General features: G+C 46.4%; 1 protein-coding gene across 4 annotated transcripts in view; it reads left to right on the top strand.

The window, feature by feature from the left end:
- The window catches only part of LOC128847504 (zinc finger protein 585A-like), a 32,732-nt gene extending 18,589 nt beyond the window's left edge, over window positions 1-14,143 (top strand). Inside the window, exons 1-5 of one of the 4 annotated variants that reach the window (XM_054046981.1) lie at window positions 5,178-5,234; window positions 6,508-6,593; window positions 7,059-7,185; window positions 9,878-9,991; window positions 10,326-14,143. In XM_054046981.1, coding sequence (XP_053902956.1) covers window positions 6,570-6,593; window positions 7,059-7,185; window positions 9,878-9,991; window positions 10,326-12,484 — 2,424 coding nt within the window. In that variant the 5' untranslated portion in view covers window positions 5,178-5,234; window positions 6,508-6,569 and the 3' untranslated portion in view covers window positions 12,485-14,143. Of the gene's footprint in view, window positions 1-5,177; window positions 5,235-6,507; window positions 6,594-7,058; window positions 7,186-9,877; window positions 9,992-10,286 lie in introns of those variants that run through there. The other 3 variants (XM_054046980.1, XM_054046978.1, XM_054046979.1) reach the window with 3 other exon arrangements.
- Window positions 14,144-14,692: the final 549 nt, after the last annotated feature.

The following is a 14,692-nucleotide window of genomic DNA, read 5'->3' as shown; positions in this document are numbered from 1 at the left end:
ATTAAGAACTCTAGAGTCTAGAAGTCCATTCAGTGCTACTTCTTTTTCTGCCAATCGCTAAGACAAAGAAGTTTGTTTACATTTATGGGAGATAATGCTGCCTGCTTCTAATTTATGATGTCATCTGAAAGTGTGAGAAGGTGTTCCCATGGCACGTTTGTAGCTGGCAATGCAAGGTATTTATGTGCAAGATATGCTAAACATGCATATGTCCTTTCGTACTTCGGCCACGATTCAAGTGGACATGCTTCCATGCTGACAATGCTCATTTAAAAAAAATAATTCATTAGATACATTTGTGACTGAACTACTTGGAGGAGAATTGTATGTCCCCTGTTTTGTTTTTGCACACATGCTGCCAAATATTTCATAATATAGAAGTCACGGAGAATGACCTAGCACATGTTCATTTTAAGGACACTTTCACTGCAGATTTGACAAAATATAAAGGAAGTAACAATGTGAGATTTCTAAAGATAGCTACAGCACTCTGCCCAGTGTTTAGGGATCTGAAGTACCTTCCAAAATAAGAATGGGACGAGGTGTGGAGCATGCTTTCAGAAGTCTTAAAAGAGGAACATGCTGATTGGGAAACTACAGAACCCGAACCACCAAAATAGAAAATCAACCTTCTGCTAGTGGCATCTGACTGAGTTGATGAAAATGAACACGTGTTGGTCTGCTCTGCTTTGGATCGTTATCGATTAGAACCCGTCATTAGCATGGAGGCGTGTCCTCTGGAATGGTGGTTGAATCAGGAAGGGACCTATGACTCGTTAGCGCATCTGGCACATAAATATCTTGCGATGCCGGCTGCAATAATGCCACGCGAATACCTGTTCTCACGTTCAGGTGACATTGTGAACAGGAAGTGGGCAGCATTATCTCCTGCAAATTGTAACCACACTTGTTTTTCTGAGTGATTGGCTGTACGAGAAGTAGGACTGAGTGGAGTCTGAGGCTCTAAAGTTTTACATTGTTTTATTTTTCAATGCAGTTATTTTTTGTACATAATTCTACATTTGTAAATTCAACTTTCATGATAAAGAGATTACACTACAGTACTTGCAGTCGGTGAATTGAAAAACACTATTTCTGTTGTTTTTTACAGTGCAAGTATTTGTAATAAAAATATAAAGTGCTCACTGTACACTTTGTATTCTGTAAAAACAACGAGGTGTCCCTATGGCATCTTAGAGACGAACAAATTTATTTGGGCATAAGGTTTTGTGGGCTATAACCCACTTCATCAGATGCATGGAGTGTATTCTGTGTTGCAGTTGAAATCACTATATTTGAAAATGTATAAAAGATCCAAAATATTTAAATAAATGACATTCTATTATTGTTTAGCAGTGCGATTAATCACGATTAATTTTTTTATTCGCTTGACAGCCCTAGAACATAGTAATTGTAGTAGTCTATGTTAATCTGTAACAAGATATAGATAAGCAGTGTAACCAAAGGGTTCCTATCTAGGACTGTATTTTGTTAATTCAGAAGTCAAAAGGAAATATTAACATTTAAATGAAACTTGGGTGTAATAGTATCATTGTATATATATCTATCTTTAAAGTTTGTGCTAAATTGTCTATGAACGGCTTTATGGATAATTACCTTATGTTAATCCATGTAGTTTAATTACCCTTGATGTTTGGGAAATAGGAGGTTACCTCCAAAACCTATTGTTCCCCCAAGGACTGCCTGCTGTCGAGAGGCTGCAAAAATGTCTATATAAACTCTTGGGACCTGATCCTTTTATCTCCGATCTTCTTAAGCTTTATTCAGGGCGAGTTTGAGTCGTAAGACTGAGATCTCCAGTCCCCTTAGGACTGCCCTGTTATTGAACATTTGGACATTGGACTAGAGCGTGATGAAATGATTCTGAAAAGGACTCTCTTCAATTCTAACTTGTCATCTCTATGGTGAAACTGACCTAAGGACTCTATTTGCGTTTGTATGTCTAATGATTTTTTAGCCAATGCTATCTTTTCTTCTTTTAATAAATCCTAGTTTAGATAACAAGAATTGGCTTTAAGTGTGTACAGTAACTGCTCACTTAACATTGTAGTTATATTCCTAAAAAATGCTACTTTAAGCAAAACTATGTTAAGCAAATCCAATTTCCCCATAAGAATTAATGTAAATGAGGGGGTTGGGTTCCAGGGAAATTTTTTTCACCAGACAAAAGACTTTAGGTATATATATATATATATATATAAACACACACAGTATAAGTTTTAAACAAACAATTTAATACTGGTACACAGTGGTGATGATTGTGAAGCTTGGTTGAGGTGGAGGAGTCAGAGGGTGGGATATTTCCCTTACTGATAAATGATGAACTAGCAATTGCCTGAGCCCTCAAGGGTTAACTCTCTCACTCTGCAAGGCAGCAGGAATGGAGGGAGATATGAGCATTAGCGGGGTGCAGGATCAGGGGGGAAGGGGAATACCCTGACAGCCCCCCTCTTCCTTCCCTCCCCCCCGTGGCACAGCAAGCAGGCATCTTGGAGAATAGCTCCAAGGCAGAGGGCAGGAGCAGCACATGGCAGTGCGGGGAGGGACACAGCTGAACTGCAGTCAGCTGCTGCACAGGGAACTTAGGGGAGCGGGGAGCTGATAGGGGGGCTGCCGGTCCACCCTGGTTCCAAGCCCCTACCAGCTCGCTCCAACGGGCTGCTCTTCCTGCAAGCAGTAGACAAAGCAAGCAGCTGCCAAACGTTAGAAGGGAGCATTGCACAACTTTAAACGAGCATGTTCCCTAATTGATCAGCAACGTAACAACGAAACAACCTTAACCTGGATGACTTTAAGTGAGGAGTTACTGTATTTGGGTAAGAACTGAAGTATTCATTAATTTGGTGAGTGATGTTTCTGATCCTTTGGGATTGGTAGAATTCTTTATATGATGAAGATTTTCGATAATCCCCATCAGAATCTCAGAGGACATTTTCCCACATCAGTTATCGTTAAAGACTTCCCTCTGTTGCCATTCTGTCAAATCAGTTATTTTGTTTCAGCATGTCATAACGATACAGCTAAGGGTAGTCTAGAATTCCTCCTTATCTGTAAGGGGTTAAGAAGCTCAAATAACCTGGTTGGCACCTGACCAAAAGGACCAATGGGGAAAGAAGATACTTTCAAATCGGGAGGGGAAGGCTTTGTTTGTGTTCTATCTTGGAGCCAGAGAGGGACCAAGCAGAAAAAAAAAAAACCTCTTAAAACCCTGCTTATGGAAATAAGTATCTAGAATGAGAAAAATAGTAAGTAAAGCCAGGCAATGCGTGTTAGATTATCTTTTGTTTTAGCTTGTGAATTTTCCCTTTGCTAGAGGGAGGTTTATTCCTGTGTTTTGTAACTTTGAAACTAAGCCTAGAGGGAGTTCTTTTGTGTTTGTGAATCTTTTGTTACCCTGTAAAGTTATCTTCCATCCTGATTTTACAGAGGTGATTCTTTTAGATTTTATTAAAAATTTTTTTTTAAGAACCTGATTGATTTTCAGTGTCCTAAGACCCAGGGGGGTCGATATGTGCTCACCTTGTAACCAATTGGTGAGGATATTATGTTCAAGCTTCACCAGGAAAGCAGGTGTAGGGCCTGGGGGGATATTTAGGGGAAATAGGAATTCCAAGTGGTCCTTTCCCTGATTCTTTGTCTATATCGCTTGGTGGTGGCATCATACCGTCCAAGGAGATGTTTTTAACCTAAGCTGGTAGAAATAAGCTTAGGGGCGGGTCCCCATATCTGTACCCAGAGTTCAGAGTGGTGAGGGAACGCTGACATGGTGGCAGAGTGGTGGGATCATTTTGAACCAGAAGCACAGAGGGTTGAAAAGGATTTTTTCCCTCTCCTTTTATCTGCTTGAAAAGCAGGGAGGTTTTTTTTAAAAAAAGGCCTTTTTTTTTTTTTTAAAGCTGAGAGCAGCTGGAATTTTTCTTTCTCTGCCTGAGGGCAGGGTAGTTAACTTCCTGAAAGGGAAAATTCACAAGCTAAAACAAAAGATAATCTAACATGCCTTGCCTGGCTTTTCTTACTATTTTTGTCATTCTAGATGCTTATTTCCATAGGCAGGGTTTTAAGACATGTTGGTTTTTTCTGCCTGGTCCCTTCCTGGCTCCAAGAGAGAACAGGAACAAAGAGCACAAACAAAGCCTTCCCCCTCCCAAGATTTCCAAGCATCTTCTTTCCCCATTGGTCCTTTTGGTCAGATGCCAACCAGGTTATTTGAGCTGCTTAACCTCTTCAGGTAAGGAGGAATTCTAGGCTACGCTTAGCTGTATGGTTATAACACAGCATCTCCCGTAACATGAAGGGTTTAGAGAGCTGAATGATGCATCATGTCTGTGCCAGGCAACTTTCAGTGAAATTAGCCTGTAATTAAAATCCAAAATTATTACCCATTAAACTTGACAGCAATTCCCTACCTTGTACTCCTGGGCAGCCTCCTCTATGGGAACCACTCTGTGAGCTCTGTGAGCCCAGGACAGATGGCAAACCAGACAGATCAAAGTTTGATCCTTTTCACAGAAGTTTCAGAGAGTCTTGGTGTTCCCCACACACCCCGTCCCCTCCTGCCATTTGTGACTCCGCTGTTCAGTGGCTGCAGGGGCCGGTGCAGACCTTGGCACAGGCTGAGGAAGTTCTGAAGCAGCCAGAGTTACAGCCCTATGACAATGGCCCCGTGTGCCTTGCCCAGTGTGCAGAGTGTCAGAGGCCCAGCTTAACACTGCCCAGGTCCCTCCATCCCTCGTCCCTCGCCCACCCCCTCCCTCCCAGCAGCCAGAGGGGAATTCTTTTACTGCAAATAGGGAAGCTTTGGGGGTTGGTGGAGGGTTCTGCCTAAGGGCTCTGAAGCTACAAGGCAGGTGTCCAGACTAGGGATGAAAATAGCATGTAAAAAGTAACCGTTTCAACTATTAAAATTCTACTGGTTACACCTGAAGGAGTTCACAACATGGGGATCTGCACTTTTCCGGGGACACTGGGAAGAAAGGTCCTGTCACCTAGAGTATTTGATAAAAATGTGTCACCCATTCCCCGCGCTAGATGGAAGACGGTCCCTCCCTTCTGTCCTGAAAGCCTGTGAGTGGAACAGGAGCCGGACACAGAGATGCTGCAGCGCGGTGGGTTGATCGCTAGGACCCAGGAGCAGCTGGGAGGCGGCTCTGGGGGGAGCGATCGCTGGGCTCAGGCCCGGCAGCACGAAGTGACTCACAGACCTTTGGAGGCAGGTAAGAGAGACCCCCGCACCCATTCCCTGCCCTGGGCCCAGGAAAGCTGCCGCCAGCCCCCGGTGTGTGTGGGGCGGGGCAGGATCACGTTACCACCCATCCCCCAACCCCCATCTGCTGCTTTGTTTCCCTGCCCGCGCTGGTGCGAAGAAGGCTGCAGCTCAGGGAGATCGGGGGGGGGCAAACTGAATGCAGGGTGGGGGGCCCCAGCTAGGGGCCGGGGAAGGAGCGGGGCCCGGGGCACAATCAGGGCCGGGGGGAAGCACAGGTTCTGCATCAACACTGCTGAGGCCCTGCCTCAGCCTCTGGCTTGAAGGGGTTTCCATCCTATCCGGGGTTTACAGTTTGGTTCAATGGCTCTCAACGCCCCCCATCTGGTACAGTTTGTTTCAGCCCCGCTGCCTGGGACTACGAGCGGGGGAGAAGAACGGGGTACAGGCGGTGGGGGGAGGCAGGACCTTGTTAGCACAGAAAACATAGAACAGATCTTGTTAGTACAGAAAACAGGACCATTCAGCAAAGTCCATCCTGGGGAAAATCCAGAAACTGGATCCAGCCCTGGGCTCTCCCCGCTGAGTCCCAAAACAAGAGATTGACCCGCTTTCAGCCCCCCATCCTCAGTGACGTCCGGCTGCCCCTCCTCTGTGCTTTCTCACTTTCCCAGGAAAACAGGTCACCTGGCCTCCCCCTATCTCTTTGTTCTCCAAAATCTGGGGCTGGCTCCTTGCAGAGGACAGACTCAAGCCATTGCTTGCCAGAATAGAGAATGTCTGGCCATTCTCTGTGCCCAGGCACCCAGTCTGCAGTGACACCTGCCCTCTAGAGGTCTCCGCAATGATCACACACCTGCATCCCACCAGCTTGATACTTGAGTAACACATGGGGAAACTGAGGCACGCACATAGTATTCAGAGAAAACATTAAGAACACTCCCGCTTCATCACACCCCTCTGAGACCAGCTAAAGCGCACGTTCTCCAATGGCTGGAACCACTTTAACCATACCAGCCCCTGAGTCTGAGCCTCAGCCTGCAGGTGATGGAGAGACCTGGGGAAAGGGTTGGAGCTGGGCAGGCAAATGACTCTGCACAAAGGGCCCCTTTCAGGGACCTACTGGTGTCACAGGGTGTTCAGTGCTGCGGGGAGGGGCCGAGTCTGTGTAAAGAGGATTTTCCCAGCGCGACAGAGCCCAGAGCTTCTGTCTGCGCGGGCGGGGGGGCTATGGACTCAAGCCCCTTCCATAACCTCCCCCATTGCCCTTCTTGCCCCAACAGGCTAAGGAATCGTCCACGTTTCGCTCCAGATCGTCCTGTCTTCCAGGAGACAGGGAAGGGAAATGGCTGTGATGGAGCCAGCTCAGGTAAGGGATTTACATGGAACTGCAGGGGTGAGGTGGGGAGGATTTGTTGTAGACGGGGAGGGGCAGAAAACACACAGTGTCAGGCAGGGAGTGGACAGGATGTGATAAACCTCCTGGAACATGATCAACCTGGGCCTGATTTTGTGAACAGGACCATTGGTGGGGGAAGGGGGAACTTTCCCCCATTTCTGACCCAGGAAACATCCCACTGGGCAGAGGCTGCTGTGAAATACGAAGGGAAGCTGTCGAGGTTCCTTTCCCTGTCCCCGGCTCAGAGTGCTGCTTCCCGTATCAGCCTGTGGCTGGCAGGTGGGTGGGAAATGAGAAGACCCTGCCCACCTCCATCTGCTTTGGGGGACAAGGAAGTCCCACCTTCTCCCTACCCCTTGAAGCCTCTGGGGTGCTCTGATCAGGGTGCAGGGGGGCGGGAGGGGATTCAGCTTCTCTGGCCCTTTGTTGTTTCAGGGGCTGGTGACCTTCGAGGAGGTGGCTGTGTATTTCACCCAGGGGCAGGGGGCTCTGCTGGACCCCGCTCAGAGAGCTCTCTACAGGGAGGTCATGCAGGAGAACTACGAGACGGTGACCTCGCTGGGTAAGGGATTCCCATCCCCTTGGTTCTTAGAAGCTGTGCGCAGGGCCGGCTTTAGGCCAATTCAGCCGATTCGGCTGAATTGGGCCCCGTGCCAAGAAGGTCCCGCGCCACAGCTCTCCACCCCGCCCCTAGCTCACTTCCCCCTCCTCCCCTCCTCTGAACGCTCCACCCCCTGCTCCTCCCCCGCCCCTGCTTCCCGTGAATCAGAGGTTCACGGAAAGTCTGAAAAGAAGCAGGGGTGGGCAGGCAGCACCTGGTAAGCTGAATCAGGGGTGTGGGAGGGGGACATGAGCAGCGGTCTGGGGAGGCACAGCATGGCGCGGCCCAGTCCGGCCCCGGCCAAGCACCGCCGGCCCCAGCAGCTCCGTCCCCGGTTCTGGCTGAACGCTCCGCCTCGGACCGCTCAGCTTGGCTCCGTCCCGGCCCCCACAGCTCGGCTCTGGCCCGGCTCCCTTGGCTCGGGCCGGGCCCGGCTCCCGCAACTCAGCTCGGGCCTGTCCTGGCCTGACCCAGCCCGGCACCCATGGCTCGGCTCGGGCCCTAGCCCGTGTCCGGCCTCCTGGCCCAGCTCGGGTTCGGTCCGGCTCGGGTTCGCCTAGGGCCCGGCTGAGTGGCTCCAGGCCATACCCAAGCCCTATGACCCCGGCTGGACCTCCGGCCGGAACGCAGCCCAATTCCTGGGGATGGGGCTTGCGGCAAGCCACGCCCCCAGGAATCGGGCCCCGCTCTTGCTAAAGTCGGCCCTGGCTGGGTCTGCATGTCTGACACTGGTCAGGTTCTTCCCTGCTCAGTTAGATTGGAGAGGAATGGGCTCCGTAATGCACAGACGCCATGTGAGAGAGACTTTCATAGACTTTCACAGATTCTAGGACTGGAAGGGACCTTGAGAGGTCATCGAGTCCAGTCCCCTGCCCGCATGGCAGGACTAAATACTGTCTAGACCATCCCTGATAGACATTTATCTAACCTACTCTTAAATATCTCCAGAGATGGAGATTCCACAACCTTCCTAGGCAATTTATTCCAGTGTTTAACCACCCTGACGGTTAGGAATTTTTTCCTAATGTCCAACCTAAACCTACCTTGCTGCAGTTTAAGCCCATTGCTTCTTGTTCTATCCTTAGAGGCTAAGATGAACAAGTTTTCTCCCTCCTTTTGTGACACCCTTTTAGATACCTGAAAACTGCTATCATGTCCCCTCAGTCTTCTCTTTTCCAAACTAAACAAACCCAGTTCTTTCAGCCTTCCTTCATAGGTCATGTTCTCTAGACCTTTCATCATTCTTGTTGCTCTTCTCTGGACCCTCTCCAATTTCTCCACATCTTTCTTGAAATGGAGTGCCCAGAACTGGACACAATACTGCAGTAGAGGCCTAACCAGCGCAGAGTAGAGCGGCAGAATGACTTCTCCTGTCTTGCTCACAACACACCTGTTAATGCATCCCAGAATCACGTTTGCTTTTTTTGCAACAGCATTACACTGTTGACTCATATTTAGCTTGTGGTCCACTATAACCTCTAGATCCCTTTCTGCTGTACTCCTTCCTAGACAGTCTCTTCCCATTCTGTATGTGTGAAACTGATTGTTCCTTCCTAAGTGGAGCACTTTGCATTTGTCTTTATTGAACTTCATCCTGTTTACCTCAGACCATTTCTCCAATTTGTCCAGATCCTTTTGAATGATGACCCTATCCTCCAAAGCAGTTGCAATCCCTCCCAGTTTGGTATCATCTGCAAACTTGATAAGCGTACTTTCTATGCCAATATCTAAGTCGTTGATGAAGATATTGAACAGAGCCCGTCCTAAAACAGATCCATGCAGAACCCCAATTGTGATACCTTTCCAGCAGGATTGGGAACCATTAATAACAACTCTCTGAGTACGGTTATCCAGCCAGTTACGTACCCACCTTATAGTAGCCCCATCTAAGTTGTATTTACCTAGTTTATTGATAAAGCTATTATGCAAGACCGTATAAATTGCCTTACTAAAGTCTAGGTATACCACATGCACCGCTTCTCCCTTATCCACAAGACTCGTTATCCTATCAAAGAAAGCTATCAGATTGCTTTGACATGATTTGTCTTTACAAATCCATGCTGGCTATTCTCTATCAATTTACCAGCTTCCAAGTGTTTGCAGATGATTTCCTTAATTACTTGCTCCATTATCTTCCCTGGCACAGAAGTTAAACTAACTGGACTGTAGTTTCCTGGGTTGTTTTTATTTCTGTACACTCTCAAAATGGTGTCAAAACCTAAGTAATATACAAAATCATTCCCACCGACCCCCCACTAGCTTTCCTGGTGGAGAAGCCATGTATTGTTCTGTCTGTGTTGTTTCTCATTCACACACAGAATCCCTGTTCACCTCCCTCTTTGGTAAGAGCTCCAGCCATGCGGAGGGCTCTGGGCTCTGCAGGTTTAGAAATAGACAGGGGTTTAACTCCAGAGCTGGATGTGCATCAGCAAGGCCACCAGAGAGCACAGATCCTAGGAACTCCTCGTTAGGGCATCACAATTCCCCCCACCTCCCCAGACGTCTGTCTCCCCCGAGGAAGCTCAGTGACCATGTTCCCATCCTCTTGGATTCTACGTTCCCCCAGCACAGCAGAGAGAGAGGTTCCAGTTTGACAGATGCTCTCCCAATCCTCCACACACCCTGATCTTCTCTGATTTCACCACCTGCACAGGATTCCCCCTTCCCAAACCTGACCTGATTAGCCGGCTGGAACGAGGAGAAGAGCCGTGGGTGCCCGATCTCCAGGCCTGCGAGGAAAGAGAGATCCCAAGAGGTGCCCACACAGGTGAGGACTGACACAAAAACCGTCTGGTGAATGAAGGAAAAAGTTGAAAATCTCAAAAATATGGTATCAGTAAGTGCCCTCGGTTCTTCCTCATCTCGCCCAGGGCAGGGCTACAGTCAGCAGATATCACTGACATCGTTTCCCACATGTCCTGTTACCTGCAGGTTTTTCCTTCCCAAAGTTCCTTCTCTGTGAATTTTTGGGTGGGAAGTGGAGGCAGAATAAAATTGCTCCATCTCTGGAGCTTTAGTATGTTGGGTTTTCCCTCAGTGATATTCCTCTTTCTTTCTCCCAGGCACAATGACGCCTGTCTGGATTGTCTCTCCCCCAGCAGGTGACGAGACAGTGAGTGAGAAAAAAGAGGGAAATCAACAGCAGGAAGTTCCTGGGCACGAGGAATCACAGGGGACCTTTGAGGGAAGAGCTGAAGAGAATATTTCCCAGTGCTTGCAACAGGGACAAGCCTGGGGAAATTGGCAGAGCTCAGAGAGGCTGCTGAGAAACCACTCAAGGGAGCAGATGGATGAATCTATTATCTGTGGGAAAGGATACAGGGATCCCACAGCCCATCACACAACTCCTAAGGAAGACAAACACTATGAATGCCTCAGTTATGGAAAAGGATTCATTCTGAGACCACAGTTTGTTTCACCTCAGCCAATTCATACTGGAGAGAAATCACTTCAATGCTTGGACCATGGGAGAAGCCACACAGGACAGAAATTCTATCAATACCTTAAGGGCAGGAACTCTTTGAATTGGAAGTCAGCACTGACTACACATCAGATAAGCCACATAGGAGAGAGACCCCATAAGTGCTTAGACTGTGGGAAAAGTTTTATATGGAAGTCAGACGTTGTCAGACATCAGGCTATCCACACAGGAGAGAGACCTCATAAGTGCTTAGACTGTGGAAAAAGTTTCGTACAGAGGTCAACCCTACTTAATCATCAGGCAGTCCACACAGGAGAGAGACCCCATAAGTGCTTGGACTGTGGGAAAAGTTTCACACACAGATCAAATCTTAAACAACATCAGTGGATCCACACAGGAGAGAGACCCCATAAGTGCTCACATTGTGGAAAAAGTTTCGTACACAGGTCAGACCTTGTTAAACATCAGGCTATTCACACTGGAGAGAGACCTCATAAGTGCTTGGACTGTGGGAAAAGTTTTATACGGAGGTCGGCCCTTGTCAAACATCAGACAGTCCACACTGGAGAGAGACCCCATAAGTGTTTAGATTGTGGGGAAAGTTTTATATGGAAGTCAGGGCTTGCTAATCATCAGGCAATCCACACAGGAGAGAGACCCCATAAGTGCTTAGACTGTGGAAAAAGTTTCATACAGAGGTCAGATCTTGTTAAACATCAGGCAATCCACACAGGAGAGAGACCACATAAGTGCTTGGACTGTGGGAAAAGTTTTATACGGAGGTCATCCCTTGTAAAACATCAGGCAATCCACACGGGCGAGAGACCTCATAAGTGCTTAGACTGTGGAAAAAATTTCATACAGAGGTCAAACCTTGTGAAACATCAGGCAATCCACACAGGAGAGAGATCCCATAAGTGCTTAGACTGTGGAAAAAGTTTTGTATGGAAGTCAGGCCTTGCTAATCATCAGACAATTCACACAGGAGAGAGATCCCATAAGTGCTTAGACTGTGGAAAAAGTTTCATACAGAGGTCAAATCTTATAACACATCAGAAGATCCACACAGGTGAGAGATCCCATAAGTGCTTAGACTGTGGAAAAAGTTTCATACAGAGGTCAAATCTTATAACACATCAGAAGATCCACACAGGCGAGAGATCCCATAAGTGCTTAGACTGTGGAAAAAATTTTATATGGAAGTCAGCCCTTGTGAAACATCAAGCAGTCCACACAGGAGAGAGATCCCATAAATGCTTAGACTGTGGAAAAAGTTTCATACACAGGTCTGACGTTGTAAAACATCAGGCAATCCATACAGGAGAGAGACCCCATACGTGCTTAGACTGTAGAAAAAGTTTCATACAGGGGTCAGACCTTGTAAAACATCAGGCAATCCATACAGGAGAGAGACCCCATAAGTGCTTAGACTGTGGAAAAAGTTTCACACAGAGATCAAATCTTAAAACACATCAGAGAATCCACACAGGAGAGAGACCCCATAAGTGCTTGGACTGTGGGAAAAGTTTCATACAGAGGTCGGACCTTGTTAAACATCAGGTAATCCACACAGGAGAGAGACCCCACAAGTGCTTAGACTGTGGGAAGAGTTTCATAAGGAGATCAACCCTTCTTAATCATCAGGCAATCCACACAGGAGAGAGACCCCATAAATGCTTAGACTGTGGGAAACGTTTCATACGGCAGTCAGCCCTTTTTAGACATAAAGTAGTCCACACAGGAGAGAGACCCCATCAGTGCTCAGACTGTGGAAAAAGATTCATGCAGAGTTCAATGCTTTTTAAACATCAGGCAATCCATACAAGGGGAAGACCATAAGTGCTTGGACTCTGGGAAAGTTTTCAGAATCAGATCAGCTTTTCTAAACATCAGGCAAAACAAACATATTGCTTAGATTATGGAAAAACATTTCAAATAGATGTCAGCCCGTGATTTACATCAGAGAATCCACCCAGGGAGACACCCCATAACTGCTTAGCCTGTGGAAAGAGTTTTATATGGAGGTCAAACATTGTTAAACATGCAGCAATCCACATTGGAAAGAGACCCCATAAGTGCTTAGACTGTGGGAAACATTTCAGAAACTGATCAGTCCTTCTTTTTCATCAGAGAATCCACACAAATACAGGACTCCATAACTACTGGACTGTAACAAATGTTTCAGACAGTGATCAGACCTCATTAAACATTGGAGAATTCACACACGATCTAAACTTGTGTGACACCTGGCCAGAAAGAGTTAAGAATCTTGCAGGCTATTTGACCCAGATTCAACTTTTAAAGACATGTTCGAAAAATGTGTAAATGGTATTTGTGGCCATTCCAAGTTATATAGACTAGAACTTTGAAATGTAACCTGGTATTGTTAAAAACTTGGAGGACAATAGTAGTGTAGTTGATTAATTGCAATTAACTGAAAATCATAATGGTGTGTATTAAAATTAATCTCAATGATCACATTGTTAAATAATAGAATACCAATTGAAATTTGTTAAATGTTTTTGGATGTTATTCTGCGTTTTCATATATGTTGATTTCTCTCACAACAAGAATAGAAAGTGCACAGTGATCACAAACAAAAATAGTATTTTTCAATTCATCTCATACAAGTACTGTAGTGCAATCTCTTTATCAGGAAATCTTATCTGCCAGAGAAATCCCCTGTGGCTGGCATTTTCCATTTTCCTGCTGTGACGTTGTACTCTATATGATTTTATGAAAGTATGCTGATGAGTGTGACTATAATGTAACTAAAATATGTTTCATGCAAAAGGTCTCTTGTAAGGTATAATGACACAGCTTATAATCTACTGAGTGTAGTCACCCTATTTGTATAAATGTATCACTCTAATATCTGAAACTAGAAATATGAACCATAACTCTGAGGGCCTATTGTAATTATGCAAAGTGTGGGCCATTAATGGTGGTTTGGCATCTTGATGGCTCCCATCAACCAGGACAATTGACTGTGAATGGCTCTGTTTGCAGGCAGGCCTTCCTGTGAGTCAGGCTGGGAGGAATGAAGGCTTGGGGTCTTACAATGATATGTGATCATGTCACCTAAACTGGAATCCGTCTTTAACCTGGTGTTTTTCCATTGAGAAGGAGGGGTCGGAACCCAGAGGGACAAAGGATTCCTGCCTTATGCAAAAGATATATACCGGTAAGTGGATGGAACAGAACAAATGGGGCTGCAATCATGAGAAATCCCCTAGCTACCACCTGAGCTGGAACACGGGCTGTACCAGGGGAAAGGATTGTGCCCAGACTAGGAAGGCGTCCAGTGTGTGATAGAAGCTTATTGAAACATCTGAGGGTGAGATTTTATCTGTAATCACTTTCTTACTGTATTAGGTTAGACATGAGTGTTTTGTTTTATTTTGCTTGGTAATTCACTTTGTTCTGTCTGCTACTACTTGGAACCACTTAAATCCTACTTTCTGTATTTAATAAAATCACTTTTTACTTGTTAATTAACCCAGAGTATGTATTAATACATGGGGGGGGGGGGCAAACAGCTGTGCATATCTCTCTGTCAGTGTTATAGAGGGCGAACAATTTATGAGTTTACACTCTATAACCTTTATAAAGGGTAAAATGGATTTATTTGTGTTTTAGACCCCATTGGGAGTTTGGTATCTGAGTATTAAAGACAGGAACACTTCTTAAGTTGCTTTCAGTTAAGTCTGCAGTTTGGGGCACTGGTTCAGCCCCTGGGTCTGTGTTGGAGCAGGCTGGTGTGTCTGGCTCAACAAGACAGGGTACTGGAGTTCCAAGCTGGCAGGGAAAGCAGGGGCAGAAGTAACCTTGGCACATGAGTTGGCAGCCTCCAAGGGGGTTTCTGTGTTCTAACCCGTCACACCTGCCTCCTGCCAAAGGAGAGTCAATTGGCATTTTTTTTTAGCTTCTCCCGGAGACATAGCTGCTATCGTGCATTGGGGTGGATTAATTAACTCTCCTGCAGGTGCAGTACAGAAAACTGCTCCATGTAGGGATGTGCCACCACCCTTCACCCTGCCCTAAGTG

Source organism: Malaclemys terrapin, chromosome 13, assembly GCF_027887155.1.
Source record: "Malaclemys terrapin pileata isolate rMalTer1 chromosome 13, rMalTer1.hap1, whole genome shotgun sequence".
Lineage (NCBI taxonomy): Eukaryota > Metazoa > Chordata > Testudines > Emydidae > Malaclemys > Malaclemys terrapin.
The sequence above is the reverse complement of the archived record's forward strand: the minus strand, read 5'-3'. Positions and strand labels throughout refer to the sequence as shown.